The following is a 23,508-nucleotide window of genomic DNA, read 5'->3' as shown; positions in this document are numbered from 1 at the left end:
ACACACACACACACACACACACACACACACACACACACACACACACACACACACACACCCCATACCTAGGTCATGTCACAAAAGCTGGGCTTTGGGGGAGGGGAAGGTCAAAGCACAGGATAAAAACCAGATCTTAGGAGAAAGGTATTCTAAGAAAGGCTATGGCAAAAGAGGGTTGGGGTCAGGAGTCGGGGCCTCCCTCCTCCCAAAAGTTTTCCAGAAAAAAGAAACTCCGAGATCTGCCAAGGGAGAAAGAGCAGGGAGGAAGGATGGCGGGAAATGGGGACCTCACCCTCGACTAACGATGAGACGCAGCGACTCCAGGTTACCGTGGTAGGCGGCCCAGAGCGTGGGGGTCATGCCATCTTCATCTGAAGCATTCAGTTCCTTCCGGGTGGCTTCTTTGAGAAGGTCCAAGTAGCCATCCCGGGCCGCCCGGTGGTACTGGTCGTTCATGGTGCCAGAGTTAGATGGGACGGAGAGGGGGGAAGAAGAGGACTTAAGGGGAGAGGGGGGGGAGCCAGCCGGGTTATTAGAGCAGAGGCATTGGGTTTGGGAAGGGGGGCGGAGGGCACGAGGCCCGCCGGCCCAGCTGCTACAGACAGAGGCTGCCTAGAGCCGTGGTTACCCAGACATCTGAGATGCCCTCACCCCAAAGGCGGGGGAGGGGGAACAAGGGGGGAAGGGAGGACTGGGAAGATCTCCGCTCGCTGGCTGCACTGAGAGCCGGCCCAGCTCCCCCTGGGTCCTAAGTGCCCTCTATTAGACTGTTCGGCTCTCATCTCATCCATAGAAGGCTTACCTCACCGTATCCCTAGATACAAGTAAAGAGGGCATCCAGGGCGCACAGGACAGCAGCAGAGCGCAAGTAGGGCTACTTTTTTTTTTTTTTTTTTGCCTTTTGGAGGGCAATTGGGGTTAAGTAACTTGTCCAAGGTTACCCGGCTAGTTTTGTGTGTGTGTGTGTGTTAAGTGTCTGAGGCCGGAACCGAACTCAGGGAAGGGGACGGCGCTTTACTCACTGCGCCACCTAGCCGCCCCAGGGCTACTCTTAATAGTCCTTTAAAAAAAATTTTTTTTTAATCATTACACATCTTTTAAGTGCTCAAATATACCGTTCTCCTGGGGCTTGGTGATTTATTCTGCGATATGTCATTGTGCAGTGGCTAGAGTTCTGGGGTATGCCATCAAGAAGACCTAAATGCAAATCTTTGACTTATGCCTGTGAAGCTGGGTAATCTTGGGAAAATCCCAGAAACCTAAAATGCTCCATTCACTCCTATAGCTGTGTGGCTGCCAGCCTTGATAGAAGAGCTCCCACGCCTGGAGCTCCCGATTTTAGGGAAATCTAAGTGTATTTGCCTAAGTAACGAAGCTTGTATGACAGTGAAGTCTCAGAGCCTCGGGGGATAGTAAGTGACTAGGTAATGGAGAAAAAAATACCTTGTCCCTCAGCTTTCTCGTCTCGAAAGCTTCCTGGTATCGGGATTTTTTGTCCCTACCCTTCAACGCAGGGGTTTGTTTATTTACAGACAATTTTGTATGTCATTTGCGTGGTATCCTCGCAGTGGTCCTTATCCTGGGGTCCGTGGACCCTCAAGGGAGCCGTGAAGAAATTTCCGGAAGTCCGAAAACTGGGATAGGAAAAACATCATGATTTCAATATATATTATTTCCTTTGTAATCTTATTCATTCTATTTTATGCATTTGAAACCATTCGTCTGAGATGGAATTCACCCTTGACTTCATCATACTGCCTGTCAAAAGGGTTCCTAACACACAAAAAAGGACCTCTGCATTTGTGGAAGGATAAAATTCACCAGTTTCACGTCTCCCTTCCCTACCACACACCAAGAATCCCTTTTCTAAAGATTCAGTGAGTTGTTGGGCTGCTTTAAAATGCTGTGGACTTCCACCCCACTCTTCCCCATTAATAAATTGATCAGGAGCTGGAAGGGACCTCATAGGTAATCTAGACCAATTCCTTAATTTTATAACTGAGAAAACTTTCTTAGAGAAATTAAGTGATCAACAAAGGTCATCTTAGTCCAGAGTCAGTGTTCTTTCCATTGAATGTCTAAGGAAGGAAGGAGTCAAGCTTATACTAAGTGCCTGCGATGTGCCAAACGGTGCTAAATGCTTTACAAATATTCTCATTTGATCCTCATCTTACTCTGGGAAGTAGGCACTAGCATTATTCCCACTTTAAAATTGAGAAAAATGAGACAGATAGAAGTTAAGTGACTTGCCCAAGGTCACACAGCTAAGCAATGTCTGAGGACGAATTTGAGGTTAGTTCTTCCTGTCTCAAGGCTCAGTATTCTATACACCGCTCTACCTAGCTGCCTCTAGGCACATTTGGAATGACCTGAAGAAGCCAGAACTTCGAATCATAGAATCTCGGAGTTGGAAGGACCCTCAGGCATCATCTAGAGTAGACCCATCCGTCTCTAAGAAGAAATTTCCTTTCCCTCTTCCCAAGGATGAATGAAGAGCTCAGCTGCCTCCCGAGGCAGCCCATCCTCTTTGCACCACACAGAAAACAAAGGGGACCAGGACAGGTTTAAAGGTAGGCCGCCAGGTAAAATCAGGGAGTACTTGCCAGCTTGAGCCCACGTAAGCACCGGATTGAGCTTGCTTTCTGGGTACCGGATTTGCAGGCTTAGTGATGGGCAAGCCAACTAGATCTCCTGTAGTCTTCCTCCGAGGGGGGCTGCAGAGTCTGGAAAGCCTCTTCCCCCTTTCCCCTTCCCCCTCCCCCCCCCCCAGGAGATGAAATCGCTACAATTCCGTGGGATAAGAAGGAAATCTGACTTTAGGGAGGGAGCTCGGATAAAGAAAAGGTAGGTGCGGAGAAGTCCTAGGTGGCAAGAAGAAACAGGCGTTCCGGACTTTGATTCCAAGGGTCTGGAAGGGCTGGGAGAGTAGAGAAAAAGAGAGGGTTAGGGAGGAAGATCGAGCTGTCACGAAATGTTCAGGAAAAGAAAACCTAACTGTGCCGTAGAGTGGAGATGGAGAAGGGTGCTCTCCAAGCTTCGCGTGCCAGGGATAAGGGTACTAAGGGGGTGGGGTCGGGAAATGAAGGACAGAAGGAAAAAGCTATGGAATGGGAGCTTCTGAGTAGCATGGAGGTGGGTAGAGTTGACTACCAAGAACCTAGGAATGTGCTCGGGAGGTGAAGGAGAAGACAGAGGGCAAGGTACCCTCCCCGAACCGCAAAAAAAAAAAAAACTGGGCTGGGCGGCCCAGAAGCACAGAAAGGAAGGAGGGAGGGCGTTAAGGGAGGGAAGGCGAGGTCAGGAAGGGTCTGTCACAGGATGATTATAAATCTAATCTTATCTCTCTCCCAGGTGTTCTTCCCCAAAATCAGCTCCGAAATAAAATGGATCATGTGAGCTGAGCAGAGAAGTTTATAGGGCTGTATTGCCCTCTCGCCAGTGGTTATAAAAACCCATGCCAGCCCGGGTATAAAACGCCCATCCAGTCTGGCTTGGGAGAGAAGAGTCATCAGTGGACCCCCGCTTTCCAGATCCGCCCTGGCTCCAGCTAGGTGGGTACTTCGCTGGCAGGGAGTATCGGGCGGGCTTGGGGCTGAAGACAGCAGAGAGAACAGAGGTGACTCCGGTATCCTAAGGACCCCCAGCACTTGCTGGTGGGGACGCCCAGAGTATCCCGTGGGTCACAGCTCCTCCTCTCCCTTCGAGGCGACCTTCTAAATAGGAGGGAAGAGAGCTGAGCGTGGACTTTTGTGGTCCTCAGTTTCAGCATCTTGACCCTTCGACGGCTGCAGAAAGTAGACCCATTTTAGAAGTGACGTTGTAGGAGAGTGGGTACTGGAGAGAGGGGAACTCTCGTGGTTGTTATGGGGTCCTGTCTGCTCCTCCCCCGCAGTGACTCACCACCTCTACCTTCCCTGGCTGCCACCGCCATGTCGAAGGAACTGGTCCCAGGCACCAAGGAAAGCCCACAACCCCCCGGACCCACCCCTCCGGAGGGATGGAAAAAGGGTGGCCGAATGCTATCGGTGTTACTGTCTGTCAACGTGCTCCTCCTCGCCTGCACCCTCATAAGCAGCGGCTCCTTCAACAAGGTGGCAGTGTATGATACAGATGTATTCGCCCTGCTCACCACCATGATGCTCCTCACCATCATCTGGATTCTCTTCTACCTCGTCCAAACCTCCCGACGTCCGGATGCTGTCCCCTACTTGGACCCCCACGCAGGACCAATCTGGCTTCTAGGTTGGAGGGAAGAAGTTCGGGGCCCAGAAGACTGATGGGGGCGGGTTTAGAAATGAGGTGCAGGAGAGGGGTGGGGAACATGCGGAAGGGGAGGGGGATTCTGGTCCAAGGGTGCCCTCGGAAGGACTGGAGGGTATGGTAGAAGGGCTATGCCTTGGCATGGTAGGTGAGCCAGGTTTGGCAAGGGGACTGTGTGGGTCTGAGGGGTACTTGAACTGAGGAAAGGGAAACACTATGAAAGAGAAGAGTCTTAAGGTCTTCAGGGTGTAGCGGGGATTTAAGGTCAAAAAAACCGAGATCAAATGCCGATACTCACTTTCCATACCTGAACGACCTTGAGCCAACCATTTAACCACATTAACCCACCGTTTGCTCCTCTTTTCAATGGAGGTGAGGAAGGAGTTAAGGATGATTTCCAAGGTCCCCAACAATTTAAAAATCTTATTGTGTCGAAGTTCCTTTACAGCCTCAACCTGATGTAATCCTTGCTTGCAGTGCAGGCAGAGGGACTAAGCAACTGAGTGATGGGAACATTAACCTCTAACTTCTTTGGACACCCCCAGTATCTGTCTTTGACAAGTGGGCAATGCAGGATAATGTGGGGATGGAGCCTTAGGCAAGTGTGAGATGATATCTCCCAGCATCTCACCTCCACCATCTCTGCTCCCAAGGTGGGTTGGTCCTATTTGGTGTCTGTACCCTGGTCATGGACGTCTTCAAAACAGGCTACTATTCCAGCTTCTATGAGTGTCAGTCAGCCATCAAGATCCTGTATCCCATCATACAGGCAATATTTGTCATTTTTCAGGTAAGTGGGAAGTTCAGTGTCTCCCTAATGTAGGTGGGAGCCCCTGGGACCTATGAGAGGTGCAGGAGGGATTTAGGAGTTGGGCAATTTGGTTAGGAGCTCTGTTCCTGGTTAACACCTGGTAAGGGTGGGGTGGCTTGGGGAGAAGGACTCATCAACAATTGTTAACCCCAAGACACTGGCTCCCTCTCCTTAGCTGACCTCAGCTGCAAATAGACCAGAATTCCTATTCTAATCAGAATTCTGCCTAGCCTAGGCCAATTTGGACACAACCATGGGCAAAAGGCAGAGAGGATGCAGTTAACTAAGCAGTTGGAGCTGGGGAAAAAAAATTTCCCCCAATCAATGAGCATTTATTAAGTGCTTACCATGTGCTAGAGACTATGAAATACAAAACCAAAAGTTAACAGTAGTTGAGTTTTGTTTTGTTTTTAATGGGTGAGATTATTTTTTCAGAAGTCTTCTTTGCCTATTGTCTCTAGACCTGGTAATGGAAAGCATCAATCACTAGCAGGTCAGAGAGGCATGAGGCAAGCTACCTCCTTTTCTTCTCCCCATTCCTAACATTTTCACTGTTGATTACTTCGGTTAAAATTTCACTATTATAGATTCACTTCTTTGGGGTCTGTGTAGGTTAAAATGCAAATGCTCCTGAAAGGTAACAGTTTAAACTAATATCAACTAATACCTTAATGAGAACTCATTGACACTTAATTGACTGTAAGAGCTTATAATGGAATGTGACTACAGACAGAACTATGTAGATGTGGTGGGAATCTAAGTGAGATGCTACAAAGGCCAAACTTTGCTTGCTGGATGATTTGCCCAAGGCCAACCCTGCCACCTAAACTATGTCTTAGCCTGAGGAACTGATATGGGGGGTGAGAGTGGAAACCAGGGAATATACTCTTGCCTTGAGCTGAGAGATACCTAAGTACCCTCCTGTCTACACTCTAGAAAGGAACTGTTTCAATAAATAATGGAGACATTGATATCATATATCATGGAGGATGAAGTTGTTGTTTTTGAGACAATGGTAGATGTGTTATTTTTCTTAAGCTGCTTTGTACCTCACCTTTCCCTTGATCTTTCTGGAAAACATGGAAGAGGTCAGAGGACCTAGGTTCAAGTTCTAGCTCTAATACATCATCTCTCAGACCTTCAATTTCCTCATCTATAAAATGGCAATAATACTTGCAGGCCCCACCTTACAAGACTGTCTGGAGAAAGACACTTGGCAAACCTTGTTATGCTGAGTAAATCTGAGCTATTATGGAGATTGTAAAGGTCTGTGAAAGAAGAAGAACATAAGCAGGGCTTGCACTTCAATCCTACTCAGGAGGCCACCTCTGTCTTTTATTCCTGTAGACATACTTCCTCTGGGTCTCAGCTAAGGACTGTATTCACGCCCACCTGGACCTGACCCGGTAAGTAATCCCTGCTTGCCCACCCCCAAATTCAAAGTCAATTGCTTTAGATCTTCCCCAGATTTGATGCCAGTTGCTTCACTCCATCCCCAAATTCAATGTCAGTTGATTCAATATATTTCCAATTTCAATGCTACTTAGTCCAGTCTATCCCCACATTCACTGCCAATTGCTTCAAAGTGACTGCTCACATCATAAGCAGAAGTGAGAGCTGTTCATCTTGGGATGCCTGTTTCCCAAATGTCAAGATGGACAGAATTTTACTATGGTTTACCTGAGGAGAGAGGAAATGCTCCATGTGAATTTGGCCCCCATGAAGGGAGTATCCCCAAGGCATCTTTCTCAATGGCTTGGTCTACTGGAGACCTGCCAAATCTACTCAGGGAAGATTGCCCAACCATACAAATCTCACCAATTTTTTTTTTTTGCCTTTCCAGCAGTACATAGCTGCTCTCCCCAAGCCCCTAGCCTGGCACACCCCAGGATGGATAGCCTAAGTGTGAAAAGGGGACTCTCACTAGCCTCTTCACTCTTCCCCTCCCCCCAAATAGGTGTGGTCTCATGTTCACACTCACCACCAACCTGGCCATCTGGATGGCAGCCGTGGTAGATGAATCTGTTCACCACGCGCACTCCCATACTGGCAATAGCAGCCATGCCCGCCTCATTTCTCATGGTGAGTCTCTTGATCCTCATGGGCCCACATACCACCATTGATTCAGGCAATCTCCAGTGGATAGGCTGAGCTCAGGTCAGCAGGCCTCAGACTTTGGGAGCTTGGTTGAACTCTCTGTATCCAAACTATAGGACTCAGGGACCACTACTGTTCCCTACTCCTACTTCTGGCTGTGAGACAATTCTTCCTTGACCTCTGAAAGGAAGGTTGCTCTGGTCTTGATGCCTAGGATATTCTCCTTGCTTGCTCCCACCCCAAAGAAGAGGGAGCCTAGACTGGAGAGAGAGCAAGGATGGTTTAGCTGGAGAGAGCAAAAGAGAGCTTGGGGAAAGAGGAAGGACTAGGAAGAGGTCCGAGAGTAGGAGACTGGAGGGATGAAGAGTTTGGGAACCTCAAGGAGAAGTGGAAAAGGAGGAGAGAGAATCCCTTAATTGCCAAGAAATGTGACCTCCTCCCTTTCTATCTTTCTACAATTTAACTGTCTCATTCTCTTAGTTTCTCCAGGGCCCCCGGTTCAGCCCTGGAAAAAATTAGCATATTTTTATAAGGCTACTGTGAATCTGCAGTGGGTAGAGACTCATCTGATTTTGGCTACTGTGAGGAGTCCCAAAGAGAGAGGAGGAACACTGCAGACCCTCAGGGAGCTGGTCATCCAGCTGGGGAGACAAAACCCATATCCTCAGGCAGATAACTTAATATGTTTGTAAACCTACATAGGAACAAACAGATTAATAACATAATAATGACAAGAGCTGTCTCAAAGAGGAACATGCCACCTTGAGAATGTGCCACCCACATTACTGGAGATCTTTACATGATTAAAGATTGGATGATTACTGGTCAGGAACATTATAGAGTGTGTACCTGTTGGGTATGGCTTGGACTTTGAGGTTGCTTCCAACTTGGCTATTCTAGGCAAAGGCTTTCTGGAGGAGGTGGGTTTTGTGAAGCAGGTAGAAGTAGAAAGAGCACTGGAGCTGGAGTCAGGAAGACCTGAGTTTATATCTTTCCTCACTATCTGTGTGACCCTGGACAAGTCACTTTACCTCTGTTTGCCTCAGTTTCCTCAATTGTAAAATGAGGAAAATAATGGCACTTACCTCCCAGGGTGTTGTGAGGATAAAATGAGATGTTTATAAAATGTCTTATGAGGCTTTAAGCACTATGTAAATGCTAACTATTATCACTATTATTACTATTTTTAAATAAGTTTCTATTGGTATCTTTTGTTTTTACATTACTAGATTTCCCGTGTCCCTCCCCCCTATTCTATTTCTATATCCTATCCCTCCAATGTGGTTATAGCTCCCATGTATAAAAACCCTAAATTTGGACACATCCCTAATATAGAAACATATCCATAAAGCTGTATGCCCAATACAGAAACAACCCCAATGTAGGCAAAGTGTCTTCCCTTATAACAAATATTTTTAAATAAAAAAGGAGGAAAATAATGAGCAAAACCCATCAATACATTGAAAAAGAATCTCATATTAATGCAATGTTCCACATCCCTATATTGATTAGATTGAGTTTTGAAGGATGATTGGTTTTCTGTTTTCTAGAGCAGGGGTCTATGAAGTTTTCTTTAAAAATATATTTTGATAACCATATTTGAATATGATTGGTTTCCTTTACAATCCTATATATTTTTATTTTATGCATTTAAAGACATTCTTCTGAGGAGGGGTCCATAGGCTTCACCAGACTACCAAAGAGGTACACACACACACACACATACACACACACAGAGTTAAGAACTAGAGGTGTCTCAAGTTGGAAAGTGCCCAAATGAAGGAGAATAGGAAAAAGCAGTCCTTTGCTCACCAGCATCCCAGTACCAGCCTATGCCCCCCTCTCTTCCCAGCAGCACGGGCAGGCAGCACAGAAGAAGGAGCCTGTCCTTGCAACACAACCTTCTGTCAGGTCTTTGAACAGGGCTACTTCTACCTGTATCCCTTCAACATCGAGTACAGCCTCTTTGCCTCCACAATGGTCTATGTCATGTGGAAGAATGTGGGGCGCCTGATGGGCCCTTCCCAAGACCATGGCCATGGCCACAGCCACACCCCATCCTTTACCAGCCTCTTCCGGGCAACCTTCTTCATTGGGCCTGTGTTTGGCGTGTTCATATTTGTGGTAGGGCTGGGGATCTTCATTATTTATCAAGTCCAGGTGAGTGGGGACAATAGTGGGACTGAGCAAGCCCTGATCCTCTACTACAGCTTTAATGTAGCCTGCCTGGGCCTTATGACCCTAGTCAGCCTTGGGGGCTCTATCATCTACCGTTTTGACCAAAGGACAATGGACCATCACAAGAACCCAACTCGTACAGTGGATGTAGCTCTGCTAATGGGTGCTGCTCTTGGGCAGTACGCTATCTCTTATTATTCTATTGTGGCTGTGGTGGCAAGTAACCCCAGGGACCTGTTGGGTGGGTTGAACCTCTCCTATTCCTTGCTAATGATTGCCCAGCACATCTTCCAGAATGTTTTCATCATTGAAAGCCTCCACCGAGGTCCCCCTGCCATCCAGGGAAACCCAGACAATGACCCTGTCCATGGCCTCACCCATGCCAATCAGGATGCCCTCCACACCTTGCCTGATTACCCATCTGCTCCTAGACTGGTGGGCTCCACCACTGCTGGCCCCCAGGAGACAGTAATCATTATCTCAGCCCCCCAGAGGAACTGGAGAAGCAAGTGCCTGAAGGATATTTCACTATTTCTACTACTATGCAACATGATTGTGAGTAGAGAAAGAGGGGAGGCAGGGGTGGGGGTGGGGGGAGTGGTCACTGTTTGCCCAAAACTGGTGAAGATGTTCTTTAATTCACTTTGCCCTCTACCCCATACTTTAGAGATCTCCAGTAAAGAACTTGCTCCTCAGGTGCAGAGAAGGCAAGATGTATTCTTCTAGGCAGACCCCTCCCCCTAAGAAACAGTAGAAGATGAATAGTTGAGTTCTGACTTCCTGGGAAAGTGATAGGAGAAAGAGGAGCTGGAGGGTTCTGGATAAATGCTGACCCCGGGAAGAGAGAAGGGGAGGGAAGTGTGAGAACTCATGTAGAGGGAGGGGAGCTCTCATCCACAAACTAGGGATGTGAGAGCTCATTCCATCTTATGACTTGACTCCTTCTCAGCTTAATTAGAGCAGCAGCAGGAAATACCAGAGTCCTCTGGAAATGTGAAAACTGAGCAAAATGAAGTGTTAGAGTGTGATGGGGAAGGAGAAGTAGAAGGCGGCTACCATACCCCAAAGTGAATCAGCAAAGCTACCTTGCAAGAAGTCTCATAGATAGATATATTCAACAAATATGTAGCCTTAATACTCCAGCACACCTAATATAAGCATATCCCAATATCTGGACATCCCAAATTCAGATATCTCCCAGAATAGCTATATACCCAATACAAAAATATCCTCAATGCAAGCAAATATCCAATATATACACACCTTAAATTTTGATGCATCCCAAATACACTCTTTTTTTTTCTTTTTGGAGGGGGGAAGGTAGGGCAATTGGGGTTAAGTGACTTGCCCAAGGTCACACAGCTAGGTTTTTGTGTTAAGTGTCTGAGGCTGGATTTGAACTCAGGTCATCCTGACTCCAGGGCTGGTGCTCTATTCACTGTGCCACCTAGCTGCCCCCAAATATACTCTGAAAGCTATGTACCCAAATATAGAAATATCCTCAGTATAGGCATATTCTCAATATAGAAACTCCCCAAATCCAGCTACATTCTCAATATAAAAACCTTATCAGTAAAACTATTCTAGAATACAGAAATATCTCCGAATTAGGTACATCTTCAATACATAAAACAGCCCAAATCTGGATATATTCTTTGCCCCAATACATTTATATCCTCACTACAGAAACACTCTCAAAATGAACATATAACTAACATAACACCTCAGTGTGGGTGTATCTCTAATATAGAGACACTTGACTCAATGTAGATATTCTCCCTCCCCACCCTACCCCTGATATAATTAATACCTCCTCCCAATGTATCTCTAGTACATCTATCACAGACATTTCTAATATATCCTCACTTTAGAAATATCTCCAATAGAAGTAAAACTCTCTGTAAATATATCATCTATACTGAAACTCTTCCAGGACAGGGAGATAGCTTATTTAAAACTGAAGTGTCTCTAGATCTCTGTTCTCATTCAACAAAGGGCAAGAGTTGATACTTTACCCATGGTCTGGGTTTACTACGTGTCTAAGGATTTATCTGATATCCCTTTCCCCTTTCATGTACCTCTCTAATGACTATAGCCTAGACATGAGTTCCACCAAGAACAAATTCCCTGATTGACCCAGGAGCCAGGTCACCTATCTGTAGACACAAGCACCACATTCCAGAACAGATTAAAAGCTGCTTTTGCCTGGGGCAGCTGAACCTTAGTTGGGTTTCCAGTTTTTCCTTAGTTCTCTCTCAGCCCAAGGGAGAAGAGAGGTAGCAGAGTGATAAGACAGAATAGTGTGGCAGGGAGAACTCTGGGTATAAGGGGTTAGAAGTGAGGAGAATTTTGCTGGAGTCCTCTAGTGCAGCCCCTGCCATCTGGGTGTGGCCTTCCCTTATCCTTCATTAGCTCTCAGCACCTGAGTGTTTTACATGTCTCACAAAAATGTTTACAATGACAAATTTGTTTACTTGCACATACTTTATATATTATCACATAGATTATGAAAATCTTAGAAAAGCATCTAATCCAACTCTCTTAATTAACAGGTGAAAAAACAGGTCCAGAAATGTTCCATGATTTTCCAAAGATTATATAGGTAGTAAATGGCAGAGCCAGGATTCAAATCTAGGGTGTCTAACTTCAAATTCATTTCTCTAATATTCTGTGCCATACAATAATGGGATTCAGAACTAGAATGACTGAATGAATGAAAAATATTTATTAAGTACTTACTATGTTCAAAACACTTCAAGTGTTTGAGAACGCAAAATTTTGCTTGTATTTGTGTTGAGGGCCAACTCTACACTTCATCATGGCCACTCCCAAGCTGGCCTCATATCTGTATTCCCAGCACTTAGTACAGTGTCTGGTACATAGAACTTAATAAATCCTTTATCTTTACCTAAATAGAGAATTAAGACAGTCCCAGTGCTACATTCAAGGAGCTCCCATTCTAGTGGGAGACAAAACACAATATAGAAAGTTTTAGCTACAAGTAGGATGGAAAGATTCCCATGGTCCTTAGAGCACTATAGCAAAGCAGACTGTGATGCACCATCTTCAATGGAAGTGCCCTTAGAGATCATTGACAATCCTACTCCACTACAACCTCGTAGTCCTCGCCCCCATTTTCCTTGGGAGGAGAATAAAATCTTGTACTTAAATATGAAGAAATACCTTCCTCCAATCACATCCTCTATTTCTTTGTTTCCATACCCTTCAACACTCAGGTAATTTCAGTTGGATAGGGCCAGGCTGAGGGTGTGATAAGTGTAACCACTGGCTGGCTCCCTTGGGGTAGTGTGTGTGTGCTTGTGTGTTTGTGTGCATATTTGTGTGCATATTGTCTGTGTGAATGTTTCTTGAGTAATGATTTAGGAATCTAGTATTGCTTTTAAAAAAACAAGGCAATATGGTAGAAAAAAAAACAATAGTCGGAATATTTGGATTTTGATTCTACCTCAGCCATTTAATCTTTCAATTTCCTCACCCGTAAAATGAAGGGAATTGAATAACGGAGCTCTAAAGTCACATCCAGCTCAAACATTCTATAAAACTAAGGCAATAGTCCTACAAAATGTGTGGGAGGGGTGGGTAGGTGAACTAAATCCCTGAAAGTGACTCGGGTTCTACCTTGTTGCTGGATGGTGATGCACCCACCCCCCAATCTATTTCTACTCTCTCCTTAGCTCTGGATCATGCCTGCATTTGGTGCCCGCCCTCAGTTCAACAACAACCTGGAACTGGATTTCTACGGCTACTCCCTGTGGGCAGCCATTGTCAACATTTGCCTTCCTTTTGGAATCTTCTACCGAATGCATGCTGTCTCCAGCCTGCTAGAGGTCTATGTCCTGTCCTGATGCTCCCCCTTCTCCCATGAGCCTTTGTATTCCCCACAAGATTTCTAGAGCCTAGCCCAGGCTGATGGACAACATTGATTGGTGTCCATATTTTCCCCAGTGAGGGAAAAGACATCTCTTTGGAAAGAAGTTTTCACTCCAAGAGATGGATAGGGGGCCTCTTCCTCAACTCCATCCAAGTCTAACTGCCTCCTTATCCAGTTTTCCCATTCCCCACTTCTAGGGACCCTCCTAGAAAACTAAAATGATGACAATTACTGGAAGAATTGGGATTTTAACATATATTTTAACCAAATAGGTTTGCAGTTTGAGTTGTTGGGGTTTTTTTAAGTCAAAATCCTTAACTTTAAATCATTTTAAAGTCCAAATCACTATTCTCCCACTTTGCCTTCCAACCTATGCAATGAGACCTGTATTTTGGCAGAGATTCAGGCTCCCAACCTGATTCAATTTCTCCAAAATGCTTTGAAACACATAATCTGGATATGGGGTTAGTGAAGAATAACCTTCCCTATGTTCTTGAACTCGCCAAAACTGGGCTACAGGACCCACCCACATTCCCACCTATTGAATCCCTTGGTTCACTATGTTTTGAGCCAGGAACCAAATAAGCTTGTGATTCTCTAACTGTCCCCAACAACTTATTTTTTTTAATGTATTGATACCTTTTGTTTTAATATCACCTACATCACCTAACATATCCTTTATAACAAAGAATTTAAGAAAGAAAGAAAAATTCATCAAAACTATCAATACATCAAGCAAGTCCAACATTAGAATGGTCAACACCTATTCCCCCCTACCTCTGCAAAGGAGGAAGGGTGGTATGTTCTCAAATCTCTTCCTTGGGGTCAAATTTGTTCATTATAATTTCACAGCATTTAATTTCCATTGTTTTGTTGTTATTTTTCCCCCATTTAATCCTTGGCATCATGATTCAGTCAACCAGCTAGCATTTATTAAGCTCCTATTGTGTGCCAGGGATTATATTAATTACTGGAGATCCAAAGACAAAAGTAAAAATGGAGCTAATCCTTGTCCTTAAGAAGCTTATATTCTATCAGGTGGGACAACATATAAACATACAGATATATATATATATATGAATATACACACATATTCTGTATATTTGCATAGTATATGCACATATCCATATGACACTGTATAGTATATATGTATGTCTATGTGATATATGTGTATACTATATGCACATATATCTATATGATATATGTATAGTATATTTACACATATATAAACCAAATACTTTGTGTTTATTTTGCATATACACACAAATGATATAGATTTGTGTGGATTTGCAAAGTAAACACAAGATATTTGGTGGAAAAGGCAGTTAAGTGATGGGGAAAATATTGGGATAGAGTTTTATCTGATGGATAGCAAGAAGGCCAGATTGGCTAGGCCAGAGGGTATAATATGGAGTAATATGTAATAGTCCTGGTAAGTTAAGCAGGAAACAGATTGTGAAGGGCTTTAAATGTTGAATGAAGAAGTTTATATTTGACTCATAAGATAATTAGGGAGCCACTAGAATGTGTCTCCTGGTTCTTCTTACATCATTTTGCATCAGTTCACATAAATCTTCTCATGATTATCTATATTCATATTAATCCTTTTATAAAATGGAGCACGGAATATTTTCCATCACATTCATGTAACACATCTTGCTTAGAAATACCGCAATCTATGGTCATTGTCTCCTCCAGTTTCTTGCTACTTCAAAAAGAAAAATCAGCTTTAGTGTGTATGAGACTTTTTATCATTGATCTCCTTATGGTATATATCTAGCAGTGGGATCTCTGGACCAAAGGACATTTTAGTGACTTCTTTAGCATAATTCCAAATTGCTTTCCAGAATGGTTGGACCAATTCACAGCTTCACCAACAGTGCATCAATATCGGATATCAGTAGTTATCAGTATTCACTAGCCCTCCAAGACCTCAAAGACTTCATAGCCAAGCCAACACCAATCTGAAGGGCTCTAGGGAGAGAATAAAAATGATTCCTGGAGATAAGAATACCCACAGAGATAACAGAGACAAACAGAGCCAGAAAGGAAGGAGAAACCAGGTGAGAATCAATGTTAGGGAAGGCAGCTGCCCTCAAATTATAGCTACCCTAGAGGGCACTAAGACATTTTCAGAGTGATAAGAAGAGGGATCAACAGGGTCCTGAGGGTAGCATTACGGGGATTTCCTCAACTTACTTTGGGAGGAAGTTTCTTGACCTATCTATCCCGAAAACACCAACACGAAACATGTTCAGTCAGCACTATAACCAGACTCAGCAGTTCAGTGACATTCTAATTAGAGGGTGGGAAAAACTCACAGAAGAGACAAAGCCGGGAGGAGAAGAAAAACCTCGAAGCCCAAACATTCAGAATTAGACTCCATATTTTTTTCTTCAATCTCATGGAACATCGGAGAGAGGAAGAGAAGGAGCAAAGGGAGTATGGATATGGCAGCTGAGGGCAGAAAGACTGCTGCTTCGTGGCAGGCATATGGCACAGAGCTGTGCTCAGGTGACTTGGGCACCCTGGGAGAAACTTGCCTGTTTCCTGTATTATTTCCCGGGGCCCAGTCAGGCATCTTGGACGCATACCTCCTAGGGTTGGGAAGACCCCCTCAAATCTTGGCTCCCTGCCACCCTCTCCATCTGACTCCCTTAATTGAAGTCTCGAGCCCCGCCCAGTAGTCCTTGGCTAGTCTGCCAAATGTCTCCGACCCCCGTAGGCTCTGGCCCAGCCCCTCCACGCCCGACAGCGTGGCCCATTTGCCAACTCGGTCTGCGATGGCCCTGCCCCCGATCCTATTGGCTGCTCTTCCTGGGCCGGGGAAGCCTTGCGCGGTATAATTAACGAGGGATTAATGAGATTTCCAAAGTCAACAGGAAAAATCAATGAGCTGCTGGGACTGAGCCAGCGGGTGCGCAGTCCAGCTGAGGTAGAGGGTCCAGGGGCATAGGTCGGGGTAGTAGGGGGAGGCTAGAGACACACCTGGACGGAGCAGCCCAGTTCCTTCCAGTAGGTTGTTAGTCCGCAACGATGACAGCTCAAGTCTCAGGTAAGGAGGATCGGGCCCTGCCCCAGTACCCCCATACATCTTCCCACTTTCTGCCATTTGCCCACAGCTGCTCCTAACCCGGCTGGAGCCCAGAGCATCGAGCGGGACCTTTAGAAAAAGGGTAAAGGACCCAAAAGCCAAGATTAAGAATAGGGACCCCAGAGTCAGGAATGTGGAGGGGTGGGGATTCTTCAGGGATGTCGAGGGAAAGAATCCAGAAGAGAGAAGCCACGATTGCTCTGGAAAGACCCTTAGGGGTCCCAGGACCCACTGCCTCGCGCCGCTTCCACCTCTCCCACCCAGGACCCCTGCTGTACTACTCTTACAAGTTCAAGGCAACGCCACATTCCAGACCGATTCTGGACTCGAAGCCATCCAGAGAGCAGCGCTGCCTGGGTCAGCGGGGGAGGGGGGTGGGGAGGTGTTTATTCTCTGCCCTTCATCTCCTAGGGCCCTTTCACCTCTGGAAGAGGTGTGAAAAGATCTTGAATCCAAGACCCAGTCAAAGCTCACATCCCCAAGAATGGGGATGAAATCTGGAGGTGACTAGGGAAAGAGAATTCAGGGGGTGGAGAGGGAGGGGGCTGGGGTGATTTTGATCCTTATTTCTATGTGTCCTTGGGGAACTCAAATTATCCATAACTCCGGATGTCCCCTGGCCTCCTTCTCTCTCTACCAGGTCCAGAGTCTATCCTGTCAGTGTTCTCCCTCCTCCATTTCCCCTCCCTAACAGCTCCAGGGGATTTCTATCACCTGCCTCTCTAACCCAAACCCACAAACCAGTTTGGCATCTGGTCCCTCCCTCCCCTTGCAACATGCACAGTGAGTGAACAGAGCTGACACCTCAACTTCCTTCTTTTCAATCCTAAAGCACCTTTTCCAGTGGCCTTACCACAGCTGCTCAGGCCTCCTAGCTATAGCTTTGATTAGCTGAAAGGCTTCCATCTCCTAGGAACTGGAGACTCCTGGGTTTGGGAGGTGCTTCCAACCTTACAGGGTCTCAACTCACTGCAGCCCTGAGCTAGAAGAGTGGAAAAGCAGCTGATCTCACCCCCAAGTTCCCCATTAACCTGACACCAATCAGGGAGTGAATCTTAGCTCCTCAACCTCCTAGTCATTTCCCCTATGCTTATTGTAGAGCCTTTGCTCAAGGATTGCATCTTCCTATCTTCATCCCTCTCTCCACCACCCCTAGTTCCCAAGACCTCCAAAGAAAGCATCCTTCCATGGGGAAGTGGCCTGTTTTGGAAGAAATGGAGCAAGAAGATACTTAAAATGAATGTCTGGGACCTCACCCACTTGGGTGTGAAAGCCCAGGAGAAAAAGATAGGGATCATTTTTGAGGGGCCTGCTCAGTGTTAGGTCCTGGATATCACTGATAGATTGAATGTCAGATATAATGGAATCTTTTGGCAAGTCAATTTTGCACCTGGTTAGGTTGGTAAAAATTGGTTTCTGAGGTATCAGAGGTTGGTGGGGAAGCAGGAGGATGGAAAGAGAAATCCATGAACTGACACAGGAAGGGAGAGCCTCTTCTCCTCCCTCCACCCCAAATAACAGCTAGTTGTTCCATACTATCTGACTCTTTGTGACCTCATTTGGGATTTTCTTTGGAGTAGTTTGCCATTTCTTTCTCCAGATCGTTTGACAGATGAGGCAAACAGGGTTAAGTGACTTGCCCAGAATCACCTAGCTAGTAAGTGTCTAAGGTCAGATTTGAACTTTATGAGTCTGAATGCAGACCTGGCACTCCATCTACTGTGCCACCTAGCTGCCCAGACAACAGCTAGGGGCAGATCTAAAGTGCATTGGGCTTGGTGTATATTCATATTAAAGTTCCACTGCTCCTTCCCTGCCCTCTCAAGACCTTCAGGGGATTCCACAGACTACGACTAAGGAGGATGAGAAGGAATTGGGGGGCCCTGGCCCCAGAAGAAATAAGTCATGGCTAGAACAGCACTTCTCCCTGCTCCTTCGTCGAGATCAGCAGGCCCAGAAGGCCAGCCAGCTCTTTTCTGGGCTCCTGGCACTCAATGTGGTATTCCTGGGGGGAGCCTTTATCTGTAGCATGATCTTCAACAATGTGGCTGTCACCCTGGGGGATGTCTGGATTCTGCTGGCAGTGCTCAAGGTGCTCGCCCTCCTCTGGCTAGTCTACTACGTGGTGGGTACTATCCACCTGCCACACGCTATCCTGTACCAAGATCCCCATGCTGGACCTGTCTGGGTTCAGGGTAAGTAAACATGTGCCTTGTCCTTGTTCAGCACCAGCAGAGGAATGACAAGGTAGAGTCCTGGGTCTGGGGACAGGGATACTGTGCCCCAGAAGAGGTAGGTGGGAGGCATGGGGTGAGGGGAGAAGGCTGGGAAAGGACAAAGAAAGTTCTGTTGGTTCCACCTTGGCCAGGCTCCCTGGTGTTGTTCGGTAGCTGCACCATCCTCCTCAACATCTTCCGAACTGGCTATATTATCAGTCACATCCACTGCAAGTCTGAGGTGGAACTTGTCTTCCCCATCATTGAGATTCTCTTCATCAGCCTTCAGGTGATGCTACTTCTCCACCTGACCCCAATTGCAGACAAACCCCCTTACACACTAACCTATACTACATACTAGCCACACACACATATTCTTGGGTATAAATATGCCCATACACTCCTGGACACACACTCCTATGTACACTCACATCCATTTGTAAACTAAGCACACACACATATATCCATACTGCCTTATAAATGTATAACCTAAAAATACACACTTATACAGCATATACCAAAAATCTTGGTGCTATTTTAAATTATTAAAGCTTAAAGCTCTAATATTAAAGCTATTACAGCTTAACACAGCACTCAGGCACATATCTACAAATATACAATCATTCATTCCGGCTCATACATACACACACTCCAATAGCCAAGTTGGAGGGAGTGCTGTGAATAAAGCACAGGAATTAAAGTCCGGCACAGTAGAGTTTAGCAATTTTCAGCACAGGGACATTGATGGATTAAGAATTCATTGCCTGCCATTTCATTATTCACTTCCCCAGTGGCATGACAGCTAGAGTTAGGAAGACCTGGGTTCTCATTCTGTTTCAACCACTTCCTAGATTTGTGACCTTGGGCAAGTACCTTAGCACTCTCTCAGACTTGGTTTCCTCAAATATAAAATGGGGACAATAATAGCACCCACCTCACTGAACAGTTTGTAAGGATAAAATGAGATAGTAAGATGAATGCTAAAAATGTTCTTGATATATACCTGGGGAAAAATAAAATACTGTTTTTAAAATAAATAAAATGAGATAGTATATGTAAAGGGCATTATAAATAGTAAACAGAAAATTTCAGTGATTATTGTTTGCTGTGGATAGAGGGGTTAGAGCACTGGACCTGGAGTCAGGAAGACCTGAGTTCAAATCTGACTCAGACATTTACTAGCTGTATGACCCTGAGCTAGTCACTTAATCACAGGATTGCCTCAGTTTCCTCATCTGTAAAATTGAGATGATAATAGCACCTACCTTCCAGGGTTGTTGTGAGGATCAAAAGATAAAATAATTGTAAAGGGCACATACACACAGGGCCTGGCACATAGTAAGCATTATATAAATGTTAGCTATGATTATTATTACTAGACACTTATTTTTATGTAAACTAAATGTAGACACCTCATACACATATATACTGACATGCAGAAACATATACACCCAACTCATTTGCACCCCCTTATCTCCAGACTCTCTCCACCACCACAAGCTATGATCAGCTGAAGTCCTTCTTCTTTTCAGACCTATGTGCTATGGAGCCATAGTAAAGACTGTGTTCAGGTCCAGAAGAATCTCACCAGGTGAGAAGGGTTTCCCAGATCCCTTCCATTCTTTATTTTTTCATTGTAATTTTCTTTTAAGCTTTTACTTAGTATTTTATTTTTCCCCAGTTACATGTAAAAACAATTTTAACATTCTATTTTAAAACTTTGAGTTCCAAATTCTCTCCCTTCCTCCCTCCCTACCCACCTCTGAAGCCCCTTCCATTCTTCCCTGAGCCCTTGAGCCCGTACTTTCTAGCCCATGTCCAACAAACCTCTCTCAAAAGACCCATCCTGATTCTATAATTGGGGAATTCATTGGGAAATTACCTCAGTGGGTGTCTCCCTGGGCATTACCCACACTTAAATATCTGTGGCTCCCACTCTTAGACTCCCAGCAACAGCTCCTTGAGGGCACATTGGAAAAGCTATCAGGTAGGGAAAGGAAGTGGAGGATTCAGGACCAGACTGGGAAGATGTTATGGGATGTCCTAGTATTGAGCTCAAAATCTGAGTGGCTCAAGGTCAGAGATCAGGCTTCAAGTGTTTCCCCCCACCCAGGTGCGGACTGATGCTAACTATGGCTACCAACCTGCTCCTCTGGGTTCTGGTCGTCACCAATGACTCCATGCATCGGGAAATCGAGGCTGAACTGGATGTTTTCATGGAAAATCTCACAGGTACAAAGCAGCAGCAGGGGCTGGTAGAAAGAGTGGCAAGCTAGGAGGCAGAAAGCCTGGATTCTACCCTAGTCCCAGCCCAAACTTGCTATGTGATCTCAAGGCAGCTACTTATGCCCCAAGGGCTTTAGCTTCTAAAGTGATAGTGTTGGAATAGGTGACCTTTAAATCCACCCAGTTCTAACATTCTCTGATCCCAGGATACCCACTCTTTTTTCCCTACTGAGCCCTGAGGCCACATGATATAATAGATGGAGCTAGAGGGCCCTTGGCAGTCATCTGGTCTAACACAATCATTTTTATAGATGAGGAAACTGAGTGATTTGTCCATCCACATCATTATGTGGTTCCATAGACATGATGTCCTCATCATTTCTATCCATACAGTAACACATGTATTCATGACTGTGGATATGAAGAGCTGAAGAAAAAAAAAGCATGATTTTTTCCCCAAAAAACGTTCCAGGCATCACCCTGGTATAAATATAAAAATGTGTATATCTATCTATATCTCTATATATACATATGTATGTGTATATATATATATATGTACATACATGTACTATAACAGAGCTATAACAGGAAAATTCTGACCATAAGTAGTACTTATTTCAAAGTTTGTCTTCAAAAGTTTATCTTTAGTGCCCACACTTCTACTTCATCATTGACACTCATCTGTCCTAAAGCCCTTGACGCCTTCTACCTTTCCCTTCCCAGCACCAACTTGCTCCCAAATGATGATCTCTCAGCTAATTTCTGCTGAACTGTACTTTTTCATCCACGGGCACATTTTTGCCTCACTAGTTTTCTGCCTCACCCATCCTTATCTCTATTAATAGCCTCATGTGACTTTCTCCTCTCCCTTCCCCAGGCAATGAGACCAACACTTGCTTTTGCCTCAACACAACTATATGTGAAGTCTTTCAAAGGGGTTACCTGATGCTCTACCCCTTCAGCACTGAGTACAATCTCATCTGCTGCACCATCCTCTATGTCATGTGGAAGAATGTGGGTCGAAAGTTGTCTCCTCACGTGACTGGTCCTGGCCGGCCCAATTTCCACCTCCACGGAGCCATCTTTGGTCCTTTGTTGGGTGTCCTGGCCCTGGTGGCAGGGGTCTGTGTCTTTGTCCTCTTCCAGATTCAGGCCAGTGGCCCCTCCATTGCTTATCAGTACTTTACCCTTTACTATGCTTTTTATGTGATTGTCCTGCCTGTCATGACTCTGGCATGTCTAATGGGCACAGTCATACATGGTCTGGAAGAGCGGGAAATGGACACGGTCAAGAATCCCACTCGAAGCCTTGACGTGGTACTTCTGATGGGTGCTGCCCTGGGCCAGACTGGTATCTCTTATTTTTCCATTGTGGCTATCGTGGCCACCGATGCCCAAAAGCTGCTCAACAGACTTATCCTGGCCTATTCAATCCTCATCATAATTCAGCACATCACCCAAAACCTCTTCATCATTGAGGGACTGCACCGGCAGCCACTCTGGGAGAGACCCAGCCAGTCCCAGAATGACAGCATAGAGGAGGAGTGCCCACCAGGCCTTCGCCAGGGATCCGTGCTGGAGCTGGGCCAGGGCCTTCGTAGGGTATCCCTGGCTTATATCCACAATTACAGCCACCTCAACTGGAAGCGAAGAGTTCTTAAGGAAATTTCCATCTTCCTCATCATCTGTAACATCACGGTGGGTAGCTGATGGGCTCTGGGATGGGGCTGATGGAGCCACTTGTCTAAAATGGGAGGTGCTGGGTCAAGGATAATGAGCTAGCTAAATGAAAGGTGGTAGAAGAGTTGTCTCAACTACAGCTATGAGGTGGTGGGAGGGGAAAAGGCCCTTCTCAGCCAGTCACCCATCTCTTCCCTCCCCCCAGATGTGGATGATGCCAGCATTTGGCACACACCCTGAGTTTGAGAACGGACTGGAGAAAGATTTCTATGGCTACAGGACTTGGTTCACTATTGTCAACTGTGGCCTGCCTCTGGGGGTCTTCTACCGAATGCACTCTGTTGGGGGGCTGGTAGAAGTCTACCTCGGGGCCTGATTCAAGGCAATCCACAGCAAGACAGCCCAGTTGGCCCTGGCACTGTTTCTGCTGCTTTCCTCAGCCTTGATTCCAAGCCACACAGTTCCAGGGTCTAGTAGAAGACACCTGCCCCAAGCCTCTGCTTTATCCACAGCCAAGACATCCAAGTATCCCTCCATCTGAGCAGAGGAATACACTACCTAGAATGGGTGCCTCAAAGTCTCCCTGATTCCAGGAACCATCAACCCAGAAGTTTGGGAACACTTTGTTGTCTTCTCCAGAATCAAGGAGGAGGTCCCCAAATACTATGCTGGGGTGCTGGTGGGAAGGGTTACACTAGTTTATGTTTTTCATTTAAATCACCTGAGAGCCCCAAAGGGCACAGATGCCAATCCAATCCTGGTCACGGCTGTGGCTCTTCCTAGAACCAGGGTGGGGGCCCTGAGTCAGAGGTCTATACGGGAGGTTGGGGAGTAGGAAGGCATTTGTACCCCCTTCTAGCACCTTCCTGCCTCTGGTCTGTTTGTCCAACCACTGCTCAGGGTCATCTTCCTTCAGAACAAAGCTATCGTCTTTGGGGGCCACTCCACCCATTCATCAACCCCTCCCTCCGTCATCTAACAAGCTCATTAATTAGCTGCCAAGCTATGTTGACCTCCTCTCTCCTGCTGCCATAAAACCTGTTTGTTTGATCGA

General features: G+C 45.7%; 3 protein-coding genes across 5 annotated transcripts in view; 2 read left to right on the top strand and 1 right to left on the bottom strand.

Annotated features, from left to right (window-relative positions):
* Window positions 1-636, bottom strand: part of USH1G (USH1 protein network component sans) — a 10,274-nt gene extending 9,638 nt beyond the window's left edge. For both annotated transcript variants that reach the window (XM_069076478.1, XM_069076479.1), the window contains exon 1: window positions 293-636. In XM_069076478.1, coding sequence (XP_068932579.1) covers window positions 293-456 — 164 coding nt within the window. In that variant the 5' untranslated portion in view covers window positions 457-636. The remainder of the gene's footprint in view (window positions 1-292) is intronic.
* A 3,293-nt stretch (window positions 637-3,929) lies between these two features.
* Window positions 3,930-13,264, top strand: OTOP2 (otopetrin 2). Its single transcript, XM_069075991.1, has 6 exons — window positions 3,930-4,242; window positions 4,914-5,050; window positions 6,419-6,477; window positions 7,029-7,157; window positions 9,037-9,901; window positions 13,042-13,264. Exons 1-6 carry the CDS (start codon window positions 3,930-3,932, stop codon window positions 13,210-13,212), a joined length of 1,674 nt encoding a protein of 557 aa, XP_068932092.1. The 3' UTR covers window positions 13,213-13,264.
* A 2,257-nt stretch (window positions 13,265-15,521) lies between these two features.
* On the top strand, window positions 15,522-23,508 carry OTOP3 (otopetrin 3). 2 transcript variants are annotated; one of them, XM_069076476.1, is made up of 7 exons: window positions 15,522-15,752; window positions 18,159-18,527; window positions 18,701-18,837; window positions 20,081-20,139; window positions 20,662-20,780; window positions 21,652-22,472; window positions 22,660-23,508. In XM_069076476.1, exons 1-7 carry the CDS (start codon window positions 15,683-15,685, stop codon window positions 22,828-22,830), a joined length of 1,746 nt encoding a protein of 581 aa, XP_068932577.1. In that variant the 5' UTR covers window positions 15,522-15,682; the 3' UTR covers window positions 22,831-23,508. The 2 variants fall into 2 exon arrangements, with proteins under 2 accessions (XP_068932577.1, XP_068932578.1); XM_069076477.1 differs by lacking the exon at window positions 15,522-15,752 and adding an exon at window positions 15,790-16,293.

The sequence above is a fragment of the Petaurus breviceps genome, unplaced genomic scaffold (assembly GCF_028583685.1).
Source record: "Petaurus breviceps papuanus isolate PSGF00001 unplaced genomic scaffold, PetGlider_PUasm1.0 90925, whole genome shotgun sequence".
In the NCBI taxonomy this organism is placed as follows: Eukaryota; Metazoa; Chordata; class Mammalia; order Diprotodontia; family Petauridae; genus Petaurus; species Petaurus breviceps.
The sequence above is the reverse complement of the archived record's forward strand: the minus strand, read 5'-3'. Positions and strand labels throughout refer to the sequence as shown.